The 23,709-nt window shown below is 36.6% G+C and overlaps 1 protein-coding gene across 1 annotated transcript in view; it reads right to left on the bottom strand.

The window, feature by feature from the left end:
* Positions 1-23,709, bottom strand: part of CTNND2 (catenin delta 2) — a 506,399-nt gene that overhangs the window by 366,066 nt on the left and 116,624 nt on the right. Inside the window, exon 2 of the mRNA XM_062503028.1 lies at positions 16,508-16,620. Within this exon, the coding sequence (XP_062359012.1) occupies positions 16,508-16,620 (113 nt within the window). The remainder of the gene's footprint in view (positions 1-16,507; positions 16,621-23,709) is intronic.

Here is a 23,709-nt window from a genome sequence, read left to right as displayed (position 1 = left end):
CTAAACAGACAGTGATGTAGCTAGAACTGGACACCCAGAACTCCATGTCTGGACAATGGATAGCCAAGCACATTGAGACTGTAAGGCACATAGAGCCAGTCACTACAGAAACCTTAAAATTATCTCTATTCCCTAAATACCAGTGTAACAATTCAGAGAATCCAAAATACCACAATTTTGAATGTAATTGAGTACTATCTTTAATACTTTTGAACTATTTGGAACACTTGAGCTTTTAGGTTCTTTTACTTACAACATGCTTAAAATGTCAGGGAAAAACAGGAAACAAGTTAATGACTCACAATACAGTTTAAAAGAATTGCCTGATATTATTTTCATTCATTGAAAACATAATTTTGATTCTGTGGAAAGAACCCAAACAGCTATTTATGTAAAATATATCCTGTAGTAATTATTCTATAGTTCAAGAATTTAAATATGAAAATAACCATATGATGCAACATTGAAAAAAAATAATCTGAGCAGTAAGGTATTTCTTTTCTTATAGTAATAGTAAGAAATCCCTATGGCTGCTATGGCTTCTAATAATGGAGTGAGCTTTTTAAAATTTATTTTTAAAAATATATTTTGGGAAAATAGTCATGCTGTTTGAAATACCCAGTGCAGTCAAAACTGGCATTTGGAGGCATTTGGAACTGCATTCAGAAAGTAAGCAATGCCATTTTAGATGCTATATTTCCCATAAGAGACTGTTAGTCCTCTTGTATTTGAATCTTTTTTCTTAATGTGAATAGCTTTACCCCCTGATGCTACCAAAAGGCCATCAAGATGACAGTGGAAAAGACAGAAAAGTCACACTAACTGTGCATAGTATACTATCAAATAAATTAAGTAACTTTATGCCACATTCATTAGCTCTCCTCTTTGTGGCCATTTCTTTCACTGCAAGCTTTCTGCTCAAAGACAACTGGACAAGATTTTCCAGGCAGTAGTTTGTGGTGAATCTTTCCCATCAGGCTTCATGCTATCACACTGCAAAACCATAGACTTAAAAGATCCTAGTTTTACACAGTCTCCAACCTCAAAATAAAGGAGGTATCACAGTGTGACAATCTTGGCAGAGTACTGATGTCACAGAAGAGAATAGCTGCCTTGGCAGAACTGAATGCTTCATTCAATCCCTGCCCTTCCTCAATGCAAATAAAACACTTTTTTCCTTTTTTTTTTATTTTTTCTTCTTCTTTTTTTTTCCCATTCCCCTGCACATGGGAACAAAAGAACTGAAAGAAGGAAATCAACTTGTCTTCACAGGGTACAGCACCTAGGTCCCTTCCTTTTAAAATGAAGCATGACAATTCAACAAAGAAGTAAAACTTCAATATTTATTTCTGTACAAACTGTGTTATAAAATGCAATTAAGATTTCCCCTTGGACCATAAAAATGGTCTGTTAGAAAGTGACCTTGAGTTTCTGCCCTGACACTTCTTATATTCTTATTGCTACAGATACTCAGGAGTCTCAAGTTCCACAAAAGAGAACTTGCAATTTAATACATATTGTTTTACTGAGAGTGTATGGGCTGTTTCGAAGCCTCTGCATTCTCTTGCAATTCCATCTTTTAAGAAGGACCAGTGTCAACCTAATGCTGTAAGGTAGGTGTTTTGTTAGTTTTCTTCCAGTTTTTATTTTTCTTAACCACTAACCATGACATAGTAAGTCTAAGTAAATACAGAAGCAAATCTACAGAAGGTACCTTCAACTATGCATTTGCAACCTTTTGCTCTACTTCCACAGTTCTTTTCCCTAAGAAGGGTGCAACATTTAAACAGGAAAAATCAAAGGGAATTTTCTAACTTCTTTACCCAAGTAATATCATCGAAATTAAAGAGCAGTCAATGAATTGAAGACTGGCTACAAGATTTGTATCTAAAAGGCTTGCTGCCTGCTTATAAGTCACAGTGCATGAGGTTCCTTCTTAGAGATTTGTCTGCAGTAAAATTAAACATCAGTCAAAATGGATTTAATGGATTAATTCTTTAATAGAATACTTGCAAACTTCAGCAACATTAGTGCAAGATTTTCAGACTGAGCAGTTTAAATGAACCCAAGGCAGGAAGGCAAGCACATCTCATTGAAAGTCATAAAATTTTAGCTGCAGTAAGTGCATGTGTTTGCATATAATATTCTATTTATAGTGACTATCAAGAAATGTACCATGTGGTATTTCTGACAGACCTTCGTGGAAGTACTTTATTCAGCCAGACTGCCAGTTCTATGAAAGCATTACCATTTTTTCCAAACTACTCTACCTCTTGTCTTGTGTCTCCTGATTCTGACCTGGGAACCATTATTGAATGGAATATATTAGTTGAATATCATCATGCCTGTCATCATCATGAAATGATGAAAAATTGTAAGTACACAAAGCAATTGATTGTTCTTGCAGAAGCAAATGACAAGATACCTCCAAGGCCAGAAGAGAAAGTGGTGTGGTGATTCTAGAGAAAGTAGATTGGAAAATCCTGTATCTCCTCCTAGATTAGCTGGGAGCCACAGATGATCAACAGAGAAGAAAATTCTCCATCCTTTTAGACACACCTTGTTTTTCAGAGTAGATTCATTGGTAAGGATTTGTAGTCATTACGACTTCAGAGCCCTTGGGACTTGAAACTCATGCATATGACATCACTCCAGTAAAATAAATTATTTACCTCATCAGACATTCCAGGGTGGCAAAACCATTGAATCATAGAACAGATCACTGCTCATCAAAAGGCCTATGTATTTATAGTAGCAATAAAATAAAAATGGAGAGAGAGAAGAAACTGCTATAAGTATGACAAAAAGCTAGACCAAGCTAGACCACGTTAAGAAAAATACAGAAGCAATTGAAAACATGAGATTTCAAAAAGTACAATTACATTAAGAATATTCTTGTAGTTTCTTTCATGGGATCTGCTGTATCTCACAAGCTAAACTCAAGCCACTTGAACTCTGAACAGCTATAGTAACATCAAAAACAACTTATTCCTGTGTATAATTTGAATAAAAAAGCAAAATAAACCTTTTAAATCCTATTTTAATAATTGGATTAGCTTAAGAATATTTAGCATTATTACTGCTTAGCATCACTTAATATAGCTTTAAATCATAACAGGATAGAGTAAAAAAAATTAGGATCCAAAAAAAAATTTACCCCAGGCTGGCTGCACTCTTAACTAATGATTTGCTACTCTCAAAACATTCAGTAAATGTAGCACTGTTTTTCACTAAAGTCAGCATTAATGCACAAAGCTGCACATTAACCATATCTTTCTAAATGACTAGCCACAATTATATCTCTTCACTATGTGCATCCTGCATTATTTTGAACAAAAGTAATTCATAACCTAAATTTTCAGTAAATGCTTTAAATAATCAAAACCTGACAAGAGTTATATTATGCATGGTAACAGGGCCTTCTTTAACTTTCATTCATCAAGGGATAAAAATAATGCTTATTGAAATACAGTTTATGTTAGGCAGTTCCCATCACTGATTATTTTAATAACATGAAAAAGGGCATTTACTGTAATTATATCAATATCCCTTTTTGTTGTTGGGTCCTTTTTTCTAAGCTGAATACAAACGGTGATATAAGGAAATAAAGCAACATAGTACCAGTGCCTCACTGCAGAAAGTGAGATTAATCTTGAAACAGTTGCTTATTCCAAAGTCACTAAAATAAATCCATTTTTAGGTTTTATTAGTAGAGTTGGCTATAGCAAGCTTTACATGGATTTAAAAAACAGTTCAAAATCAGAACAAAAGTGACTTGTAGTACAATCAGATCCTTATAGCTATAAGAAGGGTAATGCACAACATCCTCTTATTTCTAAAAGTTCAGATTAGATCCAAAATAAAGACTCAAGGAAGTTTAAAGTCTTTCTCTTGAAATGTAAATACATTGCCTTCTTAATTACAGCACTAACTGAGAACACTATAAGGATTTGAGAGGAAAGGAATGGAGAAGAGATGGATGAGAAAATACCCAGAACTAAAAGTGTTATTCTTCCAACATCTACACTGAGGTACTTTTTAAATCATAAACAGAAGCTGGAAAACATAAATGTTGCTACAGAAGCTGTTTCAGATTGACTTCTAAAATTTACTGCATAAGGTACACTTCCCTTTTCAGACTTATAAACACCATTACGTATGGGTAAGAAATACCAGACGTATTTCTTACGTTTGAAAAAAATATCATACATAGTGATATTACGTGTATTCTTTCTGGCTCATTTCTTCAACGGGGTTAACATGGACTGGATGAAGGAAATTAGACAGCTTTTTGCAAAAGCTTTTCATAAATGTACAGAGCTGCTTCTGTCCTTATGTTTACATATCCCTAAGAAGCAACATGCAATATATTGCCATGGCATATATTTAGCAGTCTAAGAAAGAAAGTGGAGGTGATGATAACTTCAAATACTTAATAGGTTCATCTGTTTTCATCAGGAATTTGCAATGATTATTTCCTCTTAACAGCTAAATTTATCAATTTACATACATTACATTTCCTTGACAAATTATTTGGCCAAGAGCTTCCAAGGATGTGCCAAAGCTTTCAGTGAATCAACAAGAAGGGGAAAATTGGATAACTGAACTACAAAGCACTGATTATAACTAGATGGGTATTATGAGTATAATAAAGAAAATTCTTGTAGTGTTCTCTATCTACTAGTCTGGTGTTCTGACTAGAAGGGGCTCCATATAGATTAACACTGCCAGATTGATGTTGCTGAAATGTAGTTATTATGTTAGCTTGAAGTGGTTGAAATGGGTTTAGATTTAAATACTACTTAAAACTGTTTTTTAGAATAAACAAATTTCTTCACAAGTGATATAAAAGTAAAAAGAATTGGCATAATAACATCCCAACTATACATGCCTCAGGTTTCATGCCTTGGGAACGTAGCCCAACACAGACAATACTTGCTTTTAAGGGCAAGATCCCTTAAGGACTAGGACCCTACATGGAAACTGTGGCATGAATCTACTGTAAAGATAACTGTGCATACGTTATTCAGTAAACTCATAAACCTAAGCCAAAAACGAAAATATTAATGATGTATCTCTTTCACACTGTGAGAATGCGGAAGAAAAGGCAGTGAAAGAAGGGGGAAAAGAAGAAAATTACAACTTTTATGTGACTGCTGCTGCATTCCCGACACAGTGCCCGATACTGTGAAAGTAGGACTGCAGTCCTCAGATGGTTTAGGTGGGGGGGACCCCCCATCTGCCCATCTACAGCGCCCTTGCTTTCAGCCTGCAAAAGTATCTTGCCAACACTACTATCCTGGACTCCATTCTTGCAGGGCTGACCTAAAGCAGGACCGCTTCTAGGAGGTTTCAGACTCCAGAGCAGAAAAGTTACTACCATGAGATTTAGTCCTCCATCCCACCACACTCCAAAGTGGGGTGCAGATACACCAGGCATCGCAGTAAGACAAGTCGCTGGACGGCAGGGAAAAATTCTTTTTGTACTATTACTACATAAAAGTACCTTTTTTTAAATGGTGTTTACTTCATTTTTATATCATACTTTTTTAATTTCTGGGTTTTTTATGGTTTATAAAGTTAATATATTAATACAGTAGTACATTAATTTAATCAATCAATAAATAACTATATATTGTAGGTGCATTCTCAAAAATCTTTTACTGATAGGGGATCATGAGCAAAAAGGTTTGGAGAGCACTGCTCAAACCCAGAAGGGAAGCTGGAAATAGTGGCCAGAATCCATGGAACCTACTACCAAGTTAATCCTCTTCAAACTGTGAATTCACTGGTGGGGGGAAGAATGACATTGCTGTGAAGCTCATTGAAGTCTCCCTGAAACTAAAACAATTCTGTCAACTACTGGTGCCCTATAATTTTTAATGCTTTTTCTGATAAGCTTTGAAGAAAGCATTTTTATCTAAGATAAATAAATTCTTTTCATGTTCACCACTGGCTCCTGCTAGCCATTCATGAACACAGTCAAAAAGGTTAGTAGCTCTATTGGGAACATTTAAGGTAATTTTCATAGGATATTTGAAATTAGGCAAACTTCACACTGTACTCAGCTCAATATGAATTCTACTGCAGCTGCACGCACAGTCATCTTTGCGATAACATTTATGTTGAGACTTTCAAGAAAAAATGAAGAAGTAGATTTAAATGAAAAGGAAATACAACTATTTAATCTTGATCTAGATAAGATTAGAGAACAGATATAAATGCACTATTTGTACTAATTTTTCCTTCTCTGTACATGGAGAGTTAGGGTATATTGTTCTATAGAGAGTGAAGAAGCAGTGACTTTGGGTGCAAAAGTTTTTTGTTTTGGTTTTTTTTGTTGTTGTTGATGTTTTGGGATTTTTTTGTTTTGTTTTTTTTTTTTTTGTTATTTTGTTTGCTTTTGGTTTTTGGGGGGAATGGAGTTTACATCATTTGCTTGCACAAACAGGGTAGAGAAAAAGGTAAAAACTGAAGGGGTAAAGGAAAGCCAGCAGGAGGCACAGTATTTGTTGACAATTAGCAATAGCTGAGAGTACATGTATGAGCTGAAAGCATGAAGGATTTAAAAGCCCCTTAAAGTTTAACATATTAAAGTCTATAAAATATTCCTTAACTGCTGAAGTGGCAACATGCCTAGAAAGCATCTAAATTTAGCCATTCAAAGTACACTGCTATCCAGTTCTGTGATGCCAGTGGAACAGAACTATGTCCATTCATGCCATTCATGGAATTCCACTAAATATACTAGTAATACTTCCTGAGCACTTCTGGTAGTCGAAATACTTGAGTATCAAAGAATGCATAGCTCAGTTTCCACTACAGAACAATCACAGCTGTAGCAGCACCACTAAGAAGTTCATGTAAATCCATCAGAAAAGTATACAGACAACACAAAGCATAACCAGGACCAATTATCACGTATGAGTAAGGAGAGAATACCTAATCATTAAGAGCAATAGAACAGTCAATTTCCAAAGTTAGGAAAACAGAACAGGGGAAAAAAAACACTCCCAAATTGTTTTATAATTGAATTGGTAAGTTTTAAATTTGCTGCATCGAACACTACAGCTAAATACAACAAAATTCATGGGGTTTTTATCAAGACAGATCATGGCAAGATACAGGATTCACTTTTGCTCTAACTGCAGAAATTACTAGTGGAATTGTACCTACTTCTGCTGCCTGATGCTGCTGCTGCAGACTCATTTGAACCACTGTCTGGTATTCTTTGCTTCTTACTTCTCTGTACAGCTTTCCAGACATGCAGGGACCCTAATAATCAGATCAGGAACTGACACACAGATGACCGCTTATAGCAGCAAATGAAGCCAGTAAGATCTCTTCAGTAATTACTCTGAGATTTCTCAGACTGAGTAGCCAGGATAAATGGGTATTTTCAACTTTAGTCTTTGATCCTCCAGCTGTAAGAAAAAAATCATAACTCCCTGACTCTTCTGCCTTATCCACCTCTTCTGCACTTCTCTAGACTCTGCCCCTGTTTTTAATTCATCCTTCTTCCACCCACTCTTCTCCAGTCTTGAATTTTGACCAATCTATACTTCATAGACTGAATCTTCATTCTACCTATGCCTCCTTCATATTTTGAACAAAGGTTCCTCCCCTCTAGCTTTCCCCCATATGTCCATTAATTGTGATGTTAAATGCAGCTGGAAATCTGCTTCTTGACCTCTTGCCACTGGATTCAAAGGATGACTCCTTACCCTGACACATGGGAGGAAGGATGGAATAACACTGAAGAGACTTCCCTCCAAGCTCCAGTATTCTGCCCCATCATTTACTGTGTTAGGTAGAAGGCAAAAAGCACTGTAAGAAAATAGGGAATTATATCCGTAACTCTGTGCTTTTATCAGAAGTATTAAGCATACCTCTGTAATGTTTTGTGGTACAAATTTATAAAAACAGCAAGAAAGTTGCTTAGCTGAAGTTCCCTTCAAAACCTCAGTATATGCATTTTGAAAAGGAAATACTCAACCTGGAAGGTGCAGCTTATCAAAGTAAGGAACAACTGAAATCCTGGTTTTATACAAGGCAGCAGGCAACTTTAACGACAGACAGCACCTTGGTCTCTGTCCACAGGTTCTCAGAACTCACTCCTTGAAGGACTGTGGATACCTTACTCCATTTCAGTGTTTGATGTCAACTGCCCTTGGCCATTTTTTACTGACACTGTGTTATAATTTTTGTTCTCAGCTGTAGTCTACATCTAAGATATCACAAAAACACTACCTAGTACCTCTGGCTCACAAGCTGTAAGCACTAAAAATGAACTTTCCTGGAGAAGTTTTATCAAGTGCCTGCAAACACTCTTAATTCAATAACTTTTTAATAATAAGGCACTTTCCTTCAGTATATCCTCAATTTTGTCCTCCTCCTATCCAAAAACATTTGAACATACAATAAGGAAGGATGGGGACAAAAAGAATGCTGTCAAATTATTAAAGAAGTGCCCAGCAAGGGGAGCTAGAAGGGCTGTAGAGAAATAGACTTGCCACTCGTGTCCCATTCGTGACAGATATTCTACATATACTAAAGTTTCAAATGCTAGTTTTTATTATTGTGTCCTAGGGCAAACTACTACCGTGCTTATCCAGCCTTTATGATAAATTGAATTGTTCAGATTTTTCAACAAACAGCTTGTGAAGAGTAGGCTGAACACAGAACCTCACTTGGTTATGTCTTACAAAGTTTTACATTAACAATATATTTCCTAAGATCAGCATTTCCACACTTACTTGAAATTAGCCATATTCAAGTGTCAGGCTTCCAAAATTTGGCAACAGTTTTCAAATAACTGAGTTGTACACCACAAGTGTACTAAGGTAGAGAATTTACTGTTAAGTACAGCCTTCACTGGCTGACATATCAGTAAAAGTTGGTAAGTAAAGTATCAGCTTCTTCTGTTGTCATTCTGGTTTTTTGTGGTTTTGCTTATGTATTTTTTCTGTGTTATTCTTATATGTTCTGTATTCATAAAACGACATAATGAAAACCTTGACAGAGAATATAAGTAACAATTGGCAACCCCGTATAGGGGTTTCAGACCTATAATATCCTTTCTTAGGGCAGAGCAATGTCCATATCCTTACTGACATAGTTTCTCTCTATTGAGACTAAACGAAAATCTGATACTTGATTTCATTAACATGCCAGTGTAATGAGTTTAGCAATGATGAATATTACTGTGTTACTCCCCTCATGGAGACAGTATCTCTGAAGGTTATTCAGCAAGCAGAAAAAAGAGGGATGTTTTAAAAGTCCTGTTGGAGTATGTGCCTTTAGAGACGTATCTATCTGGGAATGATATGATCCATAGTACTGCTGAAAAAGATATGGATGCACTGTAAAAAGAAAAAATTATACCAAATCTCACTGTTTGGACACATGCTGGAAACTTGCCTTTCAGCAACAGAAGCTTATTTGCTCCAAAACTATGAAACCAATTTTTGGTGGAGGATAACAGGACTAATCTGTTTTCTTGATATGTTTCATTGTGGAGAACCAGCACAAAGAAACTACAAATATTCTAGTAATGGAAAGACAAAGAAAATTGTACAACCTTTGTCTTCATCTTGTTTCTTTGCTTTTGCATCAATTTCTTATCTCAGCATTTCTCAAACCATTTCCTTCAATACTGGACATACAATAAACTGAGTACAGACACACTCAAACTTAATCTGATCATTCCAAACAATCTGATCTCAGATTACAAGTCTGATACTTTAATCCAGTAAAATGTCATTCCTCAGAATATAATTAAGTGTGCACATTACTAATATTAATTGTGCCAAGTGTTGCAGCAACAATTTATTTTCTAGAGTGACATTTTCGTCAAGTCTTCTTTTGGTGGACTCAAACTAATTTATTGACCAAGTCTAATAGTATACAGAGTTCATCACATTTCAGGTCTCTAGGTCTCACAATCAAAAGATCAAGATCAAGGTGATACTGAAGTATTGAAAGTACTATCCTCAGTATTTCCCTGAGCTCTAAAACCTTTTCTCTGACTTGAACACTCTCACGTGATGTGGTACACACAGCACCAGAAACATCAGCTATTGAAGTCAAACTGTGGAGGATATTAGGACTGGCACTCTGTAACACTTATGACAGCAAGCAGAATCTGCCTGTTCTACTTCTGGATAACTTATTGTATTGCTCAAAATTCTGATTTCCAAGATTTCAGAATCAGAGAAACATAGAATATGCTGAGGCAGAAAGGACCAACAAGGTTCATCAATTCTCCAAATTGCTGGCCCAGCGGAGGACACCCCAGGAGCCAACAATGTGCCTGAAACCAATGTCCAAACGCTTCTTGAACTCTCAAGGCTTGGTGCTGTAACCACTTCCCTGGGGAGCCTGCTCCACTGCCCAACCACACTCCAGGTGAAAAACCTTTTCCTGCTATCCAACTTAAAGCTCCTCTGGCTCAGCTCCATGTTGTTTCGAGACCTGTCACTGTTCACAAGAGTGAAGAGATCAGCACCTGCCCCTCTACCTTCCCCCATCATGCCTAAATGCTGTGTTTGGGCATGGAAATCAGCAGCACAATTTTCAGAATAGCTTCCAGCTGTTTTCAGAAGGATTTCATCTATTACCTAGCTGGGCACGCATTAGCACAGTGACTATCAACCATCAGCTTGCAATCTAGCAACCCAACAAAGGCATCATCGTTTTTAGTGGTAGCTCAGTCGATTATTGGAAAACATGAATGGTATGGGGAAGAATCCCTCAATGATTTTGTTAAGCTGTAAGCTGAAAACCGATGCAAGGAAAGAAAACCCAAACAAACAACAAAACAAATCAAACCAACCTTTTAAAAAGTGGCCAAGCATCCACATTGTTCATTCTTAATTATGGTCTGACAAAAGCTGCTTCTGTTTCTTTTCTTCTGAGATAATACAAATGAACTCCTTAGAGATTCTGAATGTAAGAAAAATACCATCCTTTCAACTTTTTCTAAGAAAATCTCTGTGTTTTGTTGGGGTTTTGTTGTTCTTTGGTTTTTTGTTTTTTAATTTGGCAGCAGTGATGTTTTTAAAGGTATTATTTTGGATGCATGCCTTCCAGAGATAGCAAAGAGCTCAAATAATGCAAACACTTCAATGAAAACCTTCTAGTATAATGAACTCCTGCACATTTTCCCATTGTTTTGTTCTAACTGAATGCCTCCTTCCAGCTAATTTCATTTTCATTCTGCCTTAACAGCATGATAACCAAAACTAGGTTTCCTAGCAAAGAATGGTAGGATGTTTTTAACCTCTTCTACCTTGAAACCCACAACATAATTTTACTAGGATGTTCTGCTTTATCACAAGCCCACACATGGTAAGTGTTACACAAGATCTAGAAATACATCTGATAGTACCATTGACAAAACTCTCTTCAGGAGTAGAGCAATCTGCATCTTTTTGAAAGCTTCTGCTTGACCTGGTCACTTATAGCAATATAAAATTATTGTGAGATAAGGGGGAGGGGGGGGGGGGGGGGGGGGGGAGAGAAGACACAACAACCAAAAAACCCCTACAATATGTTGTCACAGCTAATTAATTCTGACTTGTAGGATTTGTGACAAATTTTCAGAATCTTACGTTTTCAAAATCCTGCATGTTTTTATTGCTATTTTTAATTTTATTTCAGATAAACTTTTTTATTAATTCAGTTGACTAAAGTTCATCCAAGCATGAATTGTTAAGCTTTATACAATCCACAATGATGAGCAACAGTGTGTGAAAAAACTTAAAGCTTATTCAGCTTCTGATCTACTAAGCAAACACACATTGCAGAATGAGATGAATTTTGAGCTACAGCATCTGCTGTCAAGTTTAGTAAAATCTTTCCTTCCCACTGGTGAAATGCCCATCTCTTTAAAGTAGACCAGTGTTCAAAAACCCTGTTAAAAATAGCCATGCTATCGGCTTGTTTTTAAAAAGTAAGTACAAAAATTATAATTTGCATTTTCATAGGTAAGGATAAAATACTGATAATTTTTAATTCTGCTCTGCAATAATTGTTGACTTTTTTCTTTTTAAAAGTCAGCTTTCTAATTTACATTTAAACAAAAGCATTTTTAAATTCTTGTTTTCAAGTTAGAAGCTTCCCAGCAGCATTTAGAGATATCACTGTAAGCAAACCATTGTAAAAAGTTTAACACATTTAACTGATAAATCTTGAGTTGACAAAGAACCACAATACAGGCTAAACTATTTTCTAATGTGTATTGAAATGTAAGTTCTAGATGTATGATGGTGTATAAATTTTACTTGAAAGCTACAGTGTTTTTTACACAGGACTGTTGATCAAACTCTTCTCATTAAAAAGCCCTGTTCTGTCCTCATAATATGACAAACATATCTGCCTTTTGGCTCATATTTTGCTCCAGAATCCATATAAACCATGTATTTTTCAACTTTGTTTAAATACCTATATTCTTATTTTAATACCCACATTCACAGGCAAAAGCAAACACATTCACCAGTTCAGGTAAGAGAGATTTTTTTTCTGAAATACTTCAATAGAATCATAGAATACCCTGAGTCAAAAAGGAACCACAAAGATCATCAACTCCTGGCCCTGTACAGGACAGCCCCAGGAATCCAACCATGTGCCTGACTTATTTAAATGCTTCTTGCATTCTGGGAGTCTTGATGCTATAATTACTTCCCTGGGGAGCCTGTAATTTGATGGAAAATAAAAAATATACAACTCTATTCCAGGATTTATGAAGAAATAGTAATAAGAAACACAGGAAAACTTAGGTGGGAACAAATAGTCCTTATTTCCACAGATGAAAACTCTAGAACCAATCAGTGCAACCTGTGACAACATTTAACCAAATTTATGGTGAAAAACACCTTAACACCTAATTAGAATGTGTGTCCAACTTCCATCTGTCATCTATCACTCTACCCCAATGCACCTCTGAGAACACTCTTACCCTATTTTCTGTTCATCCTTCCTTTACCTGGTTGCAATCAGAAGACTGACCCCTCCTGACCCTTCCCTTGTAGTTAAAAGCCCTTTTTTCCTCTGCCTCTTTCCACACCCCAGGTACTCTCTAGCCTCTCGCCTTCCTGGCAGCTCTCCACAGAACCTGCTCCAGCATGATGATGTCTTTCTTCTAGTAGGATGCCCAAAACTGGAAAGGGCATTCAAGGTGTATCGTCAAGAGCTTCCCTTCCCCAAACAGAAGGGAAACAAACAGTTGCCCTGACCAAGGTGCAGCTGACCTTTGCTGTAAGGACACACTGCTGTCTCAGAGAATCACTTAGGCTGTTTAAGATTTCCAAGGTCCTAAAGATCTTTTCCTGCAAGGCTGTTTTTTATCCCTGGCCGTGTAGTAACAAGGGGATACTCCATCCCAGATGCATTTGTAAATCACTGATGAATTTCAACATGAAAAAGTTCAATTCAGACCATTTCTCCAGTCTATGCAGGTCTAGGTTGCGGCAGCCTCACCTCTTCCAAGGCTACTGGATTTTTCAATCCTTAATATTAAATATCTACAAAGAAAACTACATGTCCTTTCACAATAAGTAGCCTAAATTAGATCTAACACTGACAGCTGTACAGGAAAACTCCAACTGCAACTTTATTTACTTGACCAACAGAGCAGCAGTTGTCTACCTATGTCACAATGCATCCCAGCTATTTCTTCAACGTTCTTGAAATGAAGGAACTTATGGGTTTATCAATTAGACTTGCTGTACTTCCGTTTTCAGTGAATTGAACATTGTATCTACCTACAGAAAACATTAAGAACTTAGGCTTCCTGGTAATAAAGTGTGAATAACATAAGCATTTCTAAGGGAGAGAAGTCTACTGAAAAAGCATATACAAGGCAGGTATGTTTTCCATGTTATTCAGTTTATTAGGCTGCATTTTTGCTACTCGTAAGACACAGAAACTTCAGCATATTTCTTCAGGCACTCAGGCACAAATTCCAGTCTATTCAAGAGACTTTCAATAACAAATGGCACATGCTCTACCAATTTCAGTAGCGAGTAGAAATTCAGTTGAGAAAAAGTCTATTTCCTGACCAATTTGCAAATGCTGTGTTCATAGAAGAGTAGGCTAGGCTTGAGCTATGCTCAGCTCAAACACTAAGACGCCTTAAAAATAAAACCCAAAACAAAAAAAAAAAAAAAAATCAAAGAAATTACTCAAAACAGTGATAAAGAATATGAAACAGGAACTTGAAGTTTTAAGGATTTGCTAACAGTACATTTCTTTGATATGTACTTTAAAATTATCAGAGACTGAAGAACTCTAAAGATATGCTGGCATCTAATTGTGCCCCCATACCAAAGGGAGCGACAGACTGATAGATCTGGCCCAGAAGGAATAAGCACTTCAACCAGAGGAATGGAGCAGCATAGAACATGACTCCTCTCCTTATGGAATATAGCATGAAATTTTAATACTCAGCAGGCTGAGTTAATGAACTGTTCATAGTCTGCCAATATGGAAACTGGGGAAGGGAAGAGTTCACAAATTTTGTCCTAACTCACGGTCTAAGCATTTTATTCCGCTTTATCAGAAGCAACTCATTCTGCCTTCGGTTCACAGCCAAGTACCTGCTCCTGAAAAGAATGTTCTCAAGTCCTTTTTACCAAAATTCTTACTGAATACAGTCCTAAATCTCCTAAAAATGACTACAGATCAAGGGTATGTCAAAGAATACAATGCTAAAGAAACTTTGTCAAATCTGGATGAGCACTGTAAAGTCAGAAGCATCACAGCAGCCAGAAAGATACTTGACTTCATTTCGTATTTGTGTTAGTTCTAAGCCCTGCCAATGATGATGCAGAATTCTCTGGACAGAATATTACCCATTTAATACATATGGAATAAATAACAACTCAACACAAACAATATTAGATTATTATTCATTTCCTCTTTACATCACTTACCAAGTCTAAGGACAGCTACCTAAGTGTAAGCTTTTGATGTTAACTTCTGCAAAAACTTATTTCAGGTATTTCTTAAAATATTTTTAGTTTAAATGCTGGAAATTGCTAGAATAGACAGATTAGCAGTCAAATTATTGAACTTCTTGAACAGCTAGAGTCTCAGAACCCATGCTAAGTCATCTAACCTTGATATCACTGATAACTCCAAAGTTTAACTTTATCAATAAGAAGAAAGCTCACCAAGGAAACATCTCCTGCACAACAAGAAATTTCCCAATCTTCATAACCTCTGACTGGAATAATTCTAAAATAACAGCATTATTTAAACATACCACAGTATTACTCAAACATATTTCAGATAACTTTCTTGAAATGCAGTCACACCATACATAAAATTTAAAGTGCTAGAGAAGCACACTTGACATGCCAATATAGGCTGTGCTTAAACAATTTTAAGTAACATACATCCTCTAATGTTGACAAGTCTAGATAGTGACAAAGTTTCTACAAAATAAGAGTTTATCTTAAGGAGTTAATTCTCACCTGATTTATTAAGAATGCTTTATTAAGTCAACTTCATGTACAGCTTCTGCTGAATTAGTGAAAGAATTTTCTGACTCCTGCCATTTTAATTGAACTTGCAATCCATATTTTTGTTACATCTTTGGCATTCTACTGAATAATTATTTTTTACTTGTGGAAAAATCATTCACTTGATTAAAGCGTAGTTGGACTTGCTTAAACTGAGGAAGTGATCAATGCTTTCTGTACTTTTGCAACTATTATCATACAAAACTCTCCACTAAGATTGGCATTTCATACTTAATATTATCAATTTATATTTCCACTGATAAAAAACAGAACACATGACTATCCAACTTATTTTTTCTCAATTCTTGAAACTCAAGTACCATCATCTTCCTTTTATTAGTTTCACTGAGAAAACAAAGAAACACACATATCAAGAAACTAAAAAATGCAAAGTCTTTACTTCCACTAAGTTCACCAAGAGATCAGTTTCCTTTTGTTACAATTTCCTAAGTAAACTCGTCATCTGCCAAACAATCTACCAGAATAATTTTTTTAAGTAAACCAACATTTAAACAAAGAGAGTGACTTATATCTTCTCAGGAAGATATAAGATATACATGACATTTTGATGACAGGTCAGCAGCTTTACATAAATCATTCTAAACCTTTTAATGATAAAATTATGATTAAAAAAGTTCACAAAACTTATCAGTACATCTCTACAGTTAGGAAGCTAAAAATCTTCAGCTGAAAATTACAGCTGTATTGATAGTGGAAACAAGTTGCTGATAATCCATTCAAACTCCAGCAAATCAATGAATTCCAAATGTGACTATTATTTTGTTACTGGAAAAAGAAGATACAAAATTGCAAGAAATTTTCTTTTCAAAAAGCAGATCACAATGCAAGTTTTGAAACTCTACTAAAATCTCACACTGCCTAGTGTATATTATTTTTGCAAAAAGATTATCAAGCTTGTTCTCAGTGATAATTCATACAGCAACAAAATTTACTTATTATAAAGACAACAATTTGTACATTACCTAATGCTGCTCATGCTTCCAGTTTCTGATCCAAGCTTACATCTCTCCAGCTGGCTTGCTACAATCTGACGTTCAGCCTCAAGTTCTCGAGTCAGTCTCTCAAACTGCAATTCCTGAAAAAAGTTAAACCATTTGCTCTGATTTCTCTTCAGATTAAGATGGAATTTCAACACAAAAATGAAATTTGTGCAAGAATTGTTAGCATAATACATTATAACAAAGCTTTTTTTTCCTTTTTTAACACATTTAAAGTTGACATTTTTGTGGTGACATCTACTTCTTCCTTCATTTATTTAATGATGTATGTCATAGAATGAGACTATTTATCAGGAATGGAATTTCTAAATATATTAAATAATTTAGTCTACAAAGTTCATGCAGATCCCTCAGTAACATAAAGATTGTAGCAAACTGACCTAAGTGTGATCACAAATAAGTACAATTTGTGTTACTTAAAAAAAAAAGATGCTAAGTTATGGTGCTGACAAAGATTTCTGCACTAAAAAAGACAGCCATCACAGTATACACCAGTGTAAGAAACTAAATTGAAGGCGTGTTGATATGGCCTGAGCACAGATTAATTTCTGCAGTTGTTGATGAGCAGAAGGGAAACTCAAGTAGTTTTGGACAAAAGCTGTGATAAAATTCCTACTGTTAATTTTATTTATTTTCCTTTATTGTGTCAAGGAAACCAAACCAGGCCTACCAGAAAAGATTTATCCACAGAGCTTGTTACAGTACTTATAAAGTGTTTTTGTTTTTATACACAACAGATTATCTTTTATTAAAAAAAAAAAAAGAAAAGAAAACCAATATAATTAAAACCTCCACTATTTCTCAAAGGACTACATTCCTCACATATTGTGGAACTAGTTTTATCAAATAAAAAAATAAATACCTTTAGGGAGTTATGGTTATTGCAAATTTGTCGAGTGTTGCTGCCCTTTCATTTTGGTCAGTAACACTGCATCATTTTCACAGGTAAGCAAACATCTCTCCTACCCCTTTTATTTAGGTTTATTGAAGGCTCAAGAAGTGATATTTTGAGAATCCATTTCTTAAATAATTTTCTTTTCCACACAAATGAACCCATTATCCCTTCCCCTCCCCCCCCTTTTTTTTCTTTTTTCCCCAAAATGACCTCCCTGTAATGCAGAGGTATGGGAGGGAGTCCCTTGGATAACTCCCCAGCAGGGTCCTGCTGTACAGAACATCACTAGAAATTACTGGAGTCCTGACTTATGCCCACCAAGTGACATTGAAGGACTTAGTATTTGAGAGAAGGAAGAAATGGTAGAAGTAGAACAGGATTTATGAGTGTTCATTCTAAGTCCTACCTAAAATCTCTGATCAAGTAATCAAGGGTAAATGAAGGCATTAAACTTTTCAAATCTCAGAAATGAGGCAAACCATAATTGAAATACAGTTAAAAACAGTGAATACTTAAATAGCCACTGACTCTGTGACAAAGCCTGCTTAACTGCGAATTTATTTTTCCAAACAAATCTACAGAGAATACAAGAATACCACTGAAAGTCAGATTGTTGTAAAGACCAAAACCAAAACACTGCTGCTCATTAAATGTCAACAGTGCTATAGAAATCAATAGTTAACAAAATTCTCTGTACATTTTTGTAGCGTACAGAAATATCTTTCTCACTGTTGTTCGAAGAGATGATTAACAAAAATCACCTGACAATAACCACCTATTTCATATATGCCTCCTTCACAGAGAGCATTTCTCTTACCTAAAAGAATCAATTGCCTGAAAAGCTGAAGAGTTTATCAGCTTTCCAAGAGTTATTATTCAAATCCAGGTCTTGTTTGCATAAAATAAAACCCTTAATGCAGAAAGGATTGTAACAAAAATATTACTAAATTGTTGAAGAATGAAAAATCAAAGTGGTACAGTATTTTCCATGCCAGCACGTTTAAATCAAAGCCTGCAAGCCTGAAGAAACTTGGCTAGTATAAAATACCCAAGGAATTCTAACTGAGCATTATGTTTACTTTCAAAACACAAGCAGAACTTTTAACAGCTATTTTGTCTCACTGCATTTCTTAAGCCACTTGATTCTATCGCAACGATGCAAATTTTGGTGCTTAGCATAGATTTTCACCCAGTCAGTTCAGCTCTCACCACCCCAGGTGAGGCAGGTCAGGTGTGCTCTTTGCCATGGCTTAGCATGGGCACTTGCCTTACCTGCCTAGTAAGAAGGTGCAGCTGTCCCCACACTGCTGCTAAGAGAGGGTTAAGCACCAAGACCTCAGGAACAAATGCTACTCTCTCACTATGTCGTCCACTCGCCTTGTCCTAGACAAGGAAGTGCAGCTCATCGTGTTCTTTATGTCCAGTAGGGGTGCAAATAACAGTTGCCCAGTTTCTCCTTTTTGTCCATGCTATCCCAAGCCAACTAAATACAGAAATGCCCCAAACCCGTTTTACTGAAATACTTCAAAAGTGAGTATTATTTTGCCTTTTTTTTTTTTCCCCAACTGTCTGGAGTGTATATTTCTCCTATCTTTTCTATACTTTGTATTCCTTCAGTTAATCACTCTGCTTGACAGTGTTCCCAGAAACTTCTGCTTTTCCTCAACTAATACTCTTTTGCTATGATTACTTTGTTCCCAGAACATTTTTTGCTCATGATTGTAGTCTCCAAAATATACTTTTCTACTGTTCACTATGTAATTTATTTTTCTTTCCTATTTACTGCTTTCTGTTTTCTTCTGCCTTCCATCTTTCTTTAATTTCCTAGCACATTTCATGACTCATCCTCCACTAAATCTCTTTCAGTCCAATTACATTAAGTGCTACTCCAGCAAATGCCCTAAACTGATTGGTTTAAAGAGCTTCTCTCATTCTCTCTCTCCCTGGTTCCTTATTGAGGAAACTCTTCTGTTCTTAAGATGTACAAATTGATGTTTCCTGGTTTCAATACCCACATTACTTAAGTCCTGCCCTGCAAAGATGACTATAAAAGTGCAGTTGTATCTATGTTACTCCTCAAGCAGGAAGCAGAAATGTACTAGATCACTTAAGAAAGAAATAATCTTACGTTTCCAATACATGAAAATGGGTAGAAAACAAACAAGAACTTCACTACTAACTTTTTAATTGCTACTATTTCTTAATTAATTTTCTGCCAGGTGCCTCCAGAAGTTCAAAATGAAAGGAAGGAGACAAAAGGTGGGGAGGTGGGATATGTGCAGAGCCAAACAATTAAAACTTCAAGAATTATCCTCTACACTAAATTTAATAAGCAACTGTCTTTGGTATTCCTTCATGCCATGAAAAAGGTGCAGGTCCACAGGGTTGCCTTTGGACTGAAATAAGGAAAGAAGAATTCAAGTAAGATTTCTGAATCTGTTTTCCCTTCATACCAAAAAATCCTGGCAGAAAACAAATTAATAAGCTTCCTTCTCTTTGTTTGGGAAGCAGTGAGAGTGACTAATATTTGAATAAATCCATATGTTTAGATTTCAAGCAACTGTCAGAGTGCAAGAAGATAGAAACCAGAAATAGCATTTGCTTACAAATTAGAAAAAAAATAAAAATCACTGAACCTGATTCCATCAGTTGTCTTATTTGTTGTGTTTACAATCATTTTCACCAGTTCATGCCACGTTGTTTTATATTCACAACTTTCTATTATTTATCTAAATCAAGCTAATCAGAACATCAAAACTAAAAACATATTCCTACTCACTGATTATGCAAATCTGTTGTCAAGACAATTGCAGAATGAAGAGCAGCAGAAACTACAATGCAACATCAAAATTAATTTACATAATAACATGTCAAGAGCCGCCTCAAGGACTGAGCTGCAAAGGGCAATAATGCTAAAGCAAGTGCCCACGCAAAGGCACTACAGAGTGCTGTGACCACCATGGCAGTCCTTAGCACTGGGAGGGGCTGTGGGAGTGGGAAGCTGCCAGAGATCAGACGTAATCATGAGAGTAATCCAGAGAAATCACTCAAGAGAGCAACTTGGAAAGGGCAGAACTTCATTATAACCTTATCAAATTGTTTTGAAATGATACAAAGTATTTATCTGCTAGGGTCAGAAGTAATTTTTGTTTAAAAAATGGTATTTGTCTGCAATCATGGTGAGGTTTATTTAGTAAAAATATTCATTACTCCATAGATGGCAGTTCAATGTACTTTCCTTATCAGCATGAGTTTTGTCTTTTATCTATCCTTTACAGCTACCAAAGCTTCAAGCACAATATAAGACTTGAGTCAGGTCATCACATCTCAGAGTAGTCCAGACACTGAACAAGCATGCTGGAAATCTTCACAGCCTTTGGACAATTTAGGAACTCCTGGGCTCAGGGCACACCAAACCAGAGGGTATTTCGTTATTTTTCATGTTTGCATCTGCTGGGTCATCTGTATTGACCCACTAATCCTTCAATCCTTTCACAAAGAGATGTGTATCAATACTAAGCAAAAGAAAGCAAAATCAGTAGTGATGGTACAAAGCAGCTAAAAACAACCCCAAACCTAAAAAAAAAATAATAAAAAAATCTAAATTCAGGCCCAGGAGGCTTGCAAAATTACTGGGTCCCTAAGAATCTTTAGGTCATGACATTAAAAAAGAAGTGTTTAGCTTTTGATTGCAAATACGCTATACAAAACCTAATTGGGGCACTGGTGGTCATTTGAATCTTCAAATACAGACAAATAACAGCAGTGATAATCCAGGTTTGGGAATCCCTGGTGAGAAGAATACAGGAAACCTGATTACAGCAACACAAACAAGTTCTCTCTGGGATTGATGTCTTTCAAAGGAGTATGTTAGAAACCAAAGAACTTCAAAGAAGTATACAGGCTGTAGAAGTGTACAACATTGGCTCTACCTTTTTGTGACCTGTTAAACAAGAAAAGCCTTACCTCAATTAACATCACAAGTGTATATATTCCTAGGCACGTCCTATGGCATCATGCACAATTCCATATACTCTGCATCTGTACGCTGCACTGAGCGTCTCTACTCAGAGTGATGTTGGTAACAAACTATTTTTAACCTATTGTACCAAACACACATTAGTAGCAAAAACTGGATCACATACTTCCTAAGGAAAACAGCAAAACCTAGGAAAGTTTAACTTGGCAGAAATCTAGGGATAGATATCATCAGATATAAAACAGACCTGACAGCCCATTCTGTAAATAGAAGGAAAACAGAGTGTCTTCACGCTTTCAAAACAGGAAAAAAACACCACTAGCAATGCCCCCAAACATCTGACAGTAAATGTTCTTCAAAAGCTTCAAAACTGGGCTTTAGAATGTACCAATCAATACCTTTCACATTCTCTACAGTCTCCATTGTAGGACTGTGTTTTCTTTTGTTCTGTTCTATTCCTTTTTGACTGAATTGTTTCGGTCTTCCATTATACTGAATAACATGAGGGTGATGGAAAAAGTTCACAGAAAGGTAATCAGATAAGCAGAGAGGTGGCAGATTCAGAAACTCAGGGGTGGGTATGCACGTTCTTGCAGAATCTTAATGGAGAGATGATTGCACCTAGAAGCAAGTACAAGTTTCCAGGTAAGCAATCTGAAGGAAGCAATTCATACACTGGAGGGCAGGACTACCATTCAGAGGAACTTTGACAAGCTGGAAGAGTAGGCCAACAAGAGTGTCATGAAGCTCATGAAAGAAAAACAGTCCTGCACAGAGGATGGAATCTCATGTAACAATACAGTGTCTTCCTAGGAAGGATCTGGGGGTGCGGCAGACACAAAGTTATGACTTAGCAGTGCATTCCTGTGGTGACAATGGCCAACCACTCATTTCACTGCGCTAACAAGAGAGCCACTAGCAGAACAAAGAAACAGTTGAACTAATTATTTCCTTTTATTTGCTACTCCTTAAGCTGCATCTTGAGTACAGTGGTGGCTTTGGGCTACCAGGACAAGACGTGACAAGATTTTGAAGCAGGATCACCAGAGGGCAACAAAAATGGTCAGAAGATTAAAACACATATTATACAAGCAGAAGGTGAAGAAATTTGGCTTGTTTAGCATGGATAAGAGATCATCTAGGGAGGGTGTATTTTATAGAATCACTAAGGCTGGAAAAGACTTCCAAGATTAACAGTCCAACCTTTACCAAATACTACCATGTCAACTAGACCGTAGAACTAAGTAACACATCCAGTCATTTCTTGAACGCTTTCAGGGATGACTCTGTTCCAATGCTTAACAACCCTGCCAGTGAAAAAAAAAAAATCTTTCTGATGCCCAACCTAAACCTGCCCTGGCACAATTTGAGACTCTTGTGCCCTTGTCCTCTCACCGGCTGCCTGGAACAAGAGATTGATCCTCACCTCGCAATACTCTCCTGTCTCCTGTTAGCTGTAGAGTGCAACAAGGTCACCAGAGTCTCCTTTTCTCCAGGCTAAACAGCCCCAGCTCCCTCAGCCACTCCTCCCACAACCTCAATCCTCCACCCTTCTGCTGCCCTCCTCCAGACGCGCTCCAGCCCCTCAGTGTCATTCTTGCAGGGAGTAGCCCAGAACTGAACGCAGGATTTGAGGTGTGGCCTCACCAGAACAAGGGGACAATCTCTGCCCTGGTCCTGCCATCCACAATGTTGCTGATCCAAAGCCAGGATGCCCTTCACCTTCTTGGCCACCTGGGCATAAGCTGGCTCATGTTCAGCTTCTGTAAATCAACACCCCATGTCCTTTTCTGCTGGACAGCTTTCCAGACACTCTGCCTCCAGACTGTAGCACGGTTGTTGCAGGTTTCATTTCTTTAAGGGGATTACAGTGAACACATCACCAGGCTCTTGCCAGACACATACAGCAAGTGGACAGAGGCGACAGTGACAAGTTGCAATGAAGTAAATTCTAACTGAAAAAAAGGTGAAAGAACAAACACAAACAACAAAAAAGTAATTTAAAAAAATCCAGAACCAAACAATACATCAAGGGTAATGAAACACTGGTAACAAGTTGTACACGTTCAGTCTCCATTCTTGGAGATTCAAGCTAGACTTGCTTGGAGGAGGCCTCCAGAATCTCTCTTGACCTATTTTCTTCATGATCCTAGGACTAATGAAGTCTGAATATTTTTTTCAATTACTTGTCATAAGTCATTATACCAAGGTTATTGATTCGATAAGAGGCTACCAAACTCTCTGATCACAATAATTAAATGAAGATGTATTTCACCTAATGTAAATGCTTAT

Source organism: Cinclus cinclus, chromosome 1, assembly GCF_963662255.1.
Source record: "Cinclus cinclus chromosome 1, bCinCin1.1, whole genome shotgun sequence".
Lineage (NCBI taxonomy): Eukaryota > Metazoa > Chordata > Aves > Passeriformes > Cinclidae > Cinclus > Cinclus cinclus.
This window is presented reverse-complemented; position numbering and strand designations above follow the sequence as displayed.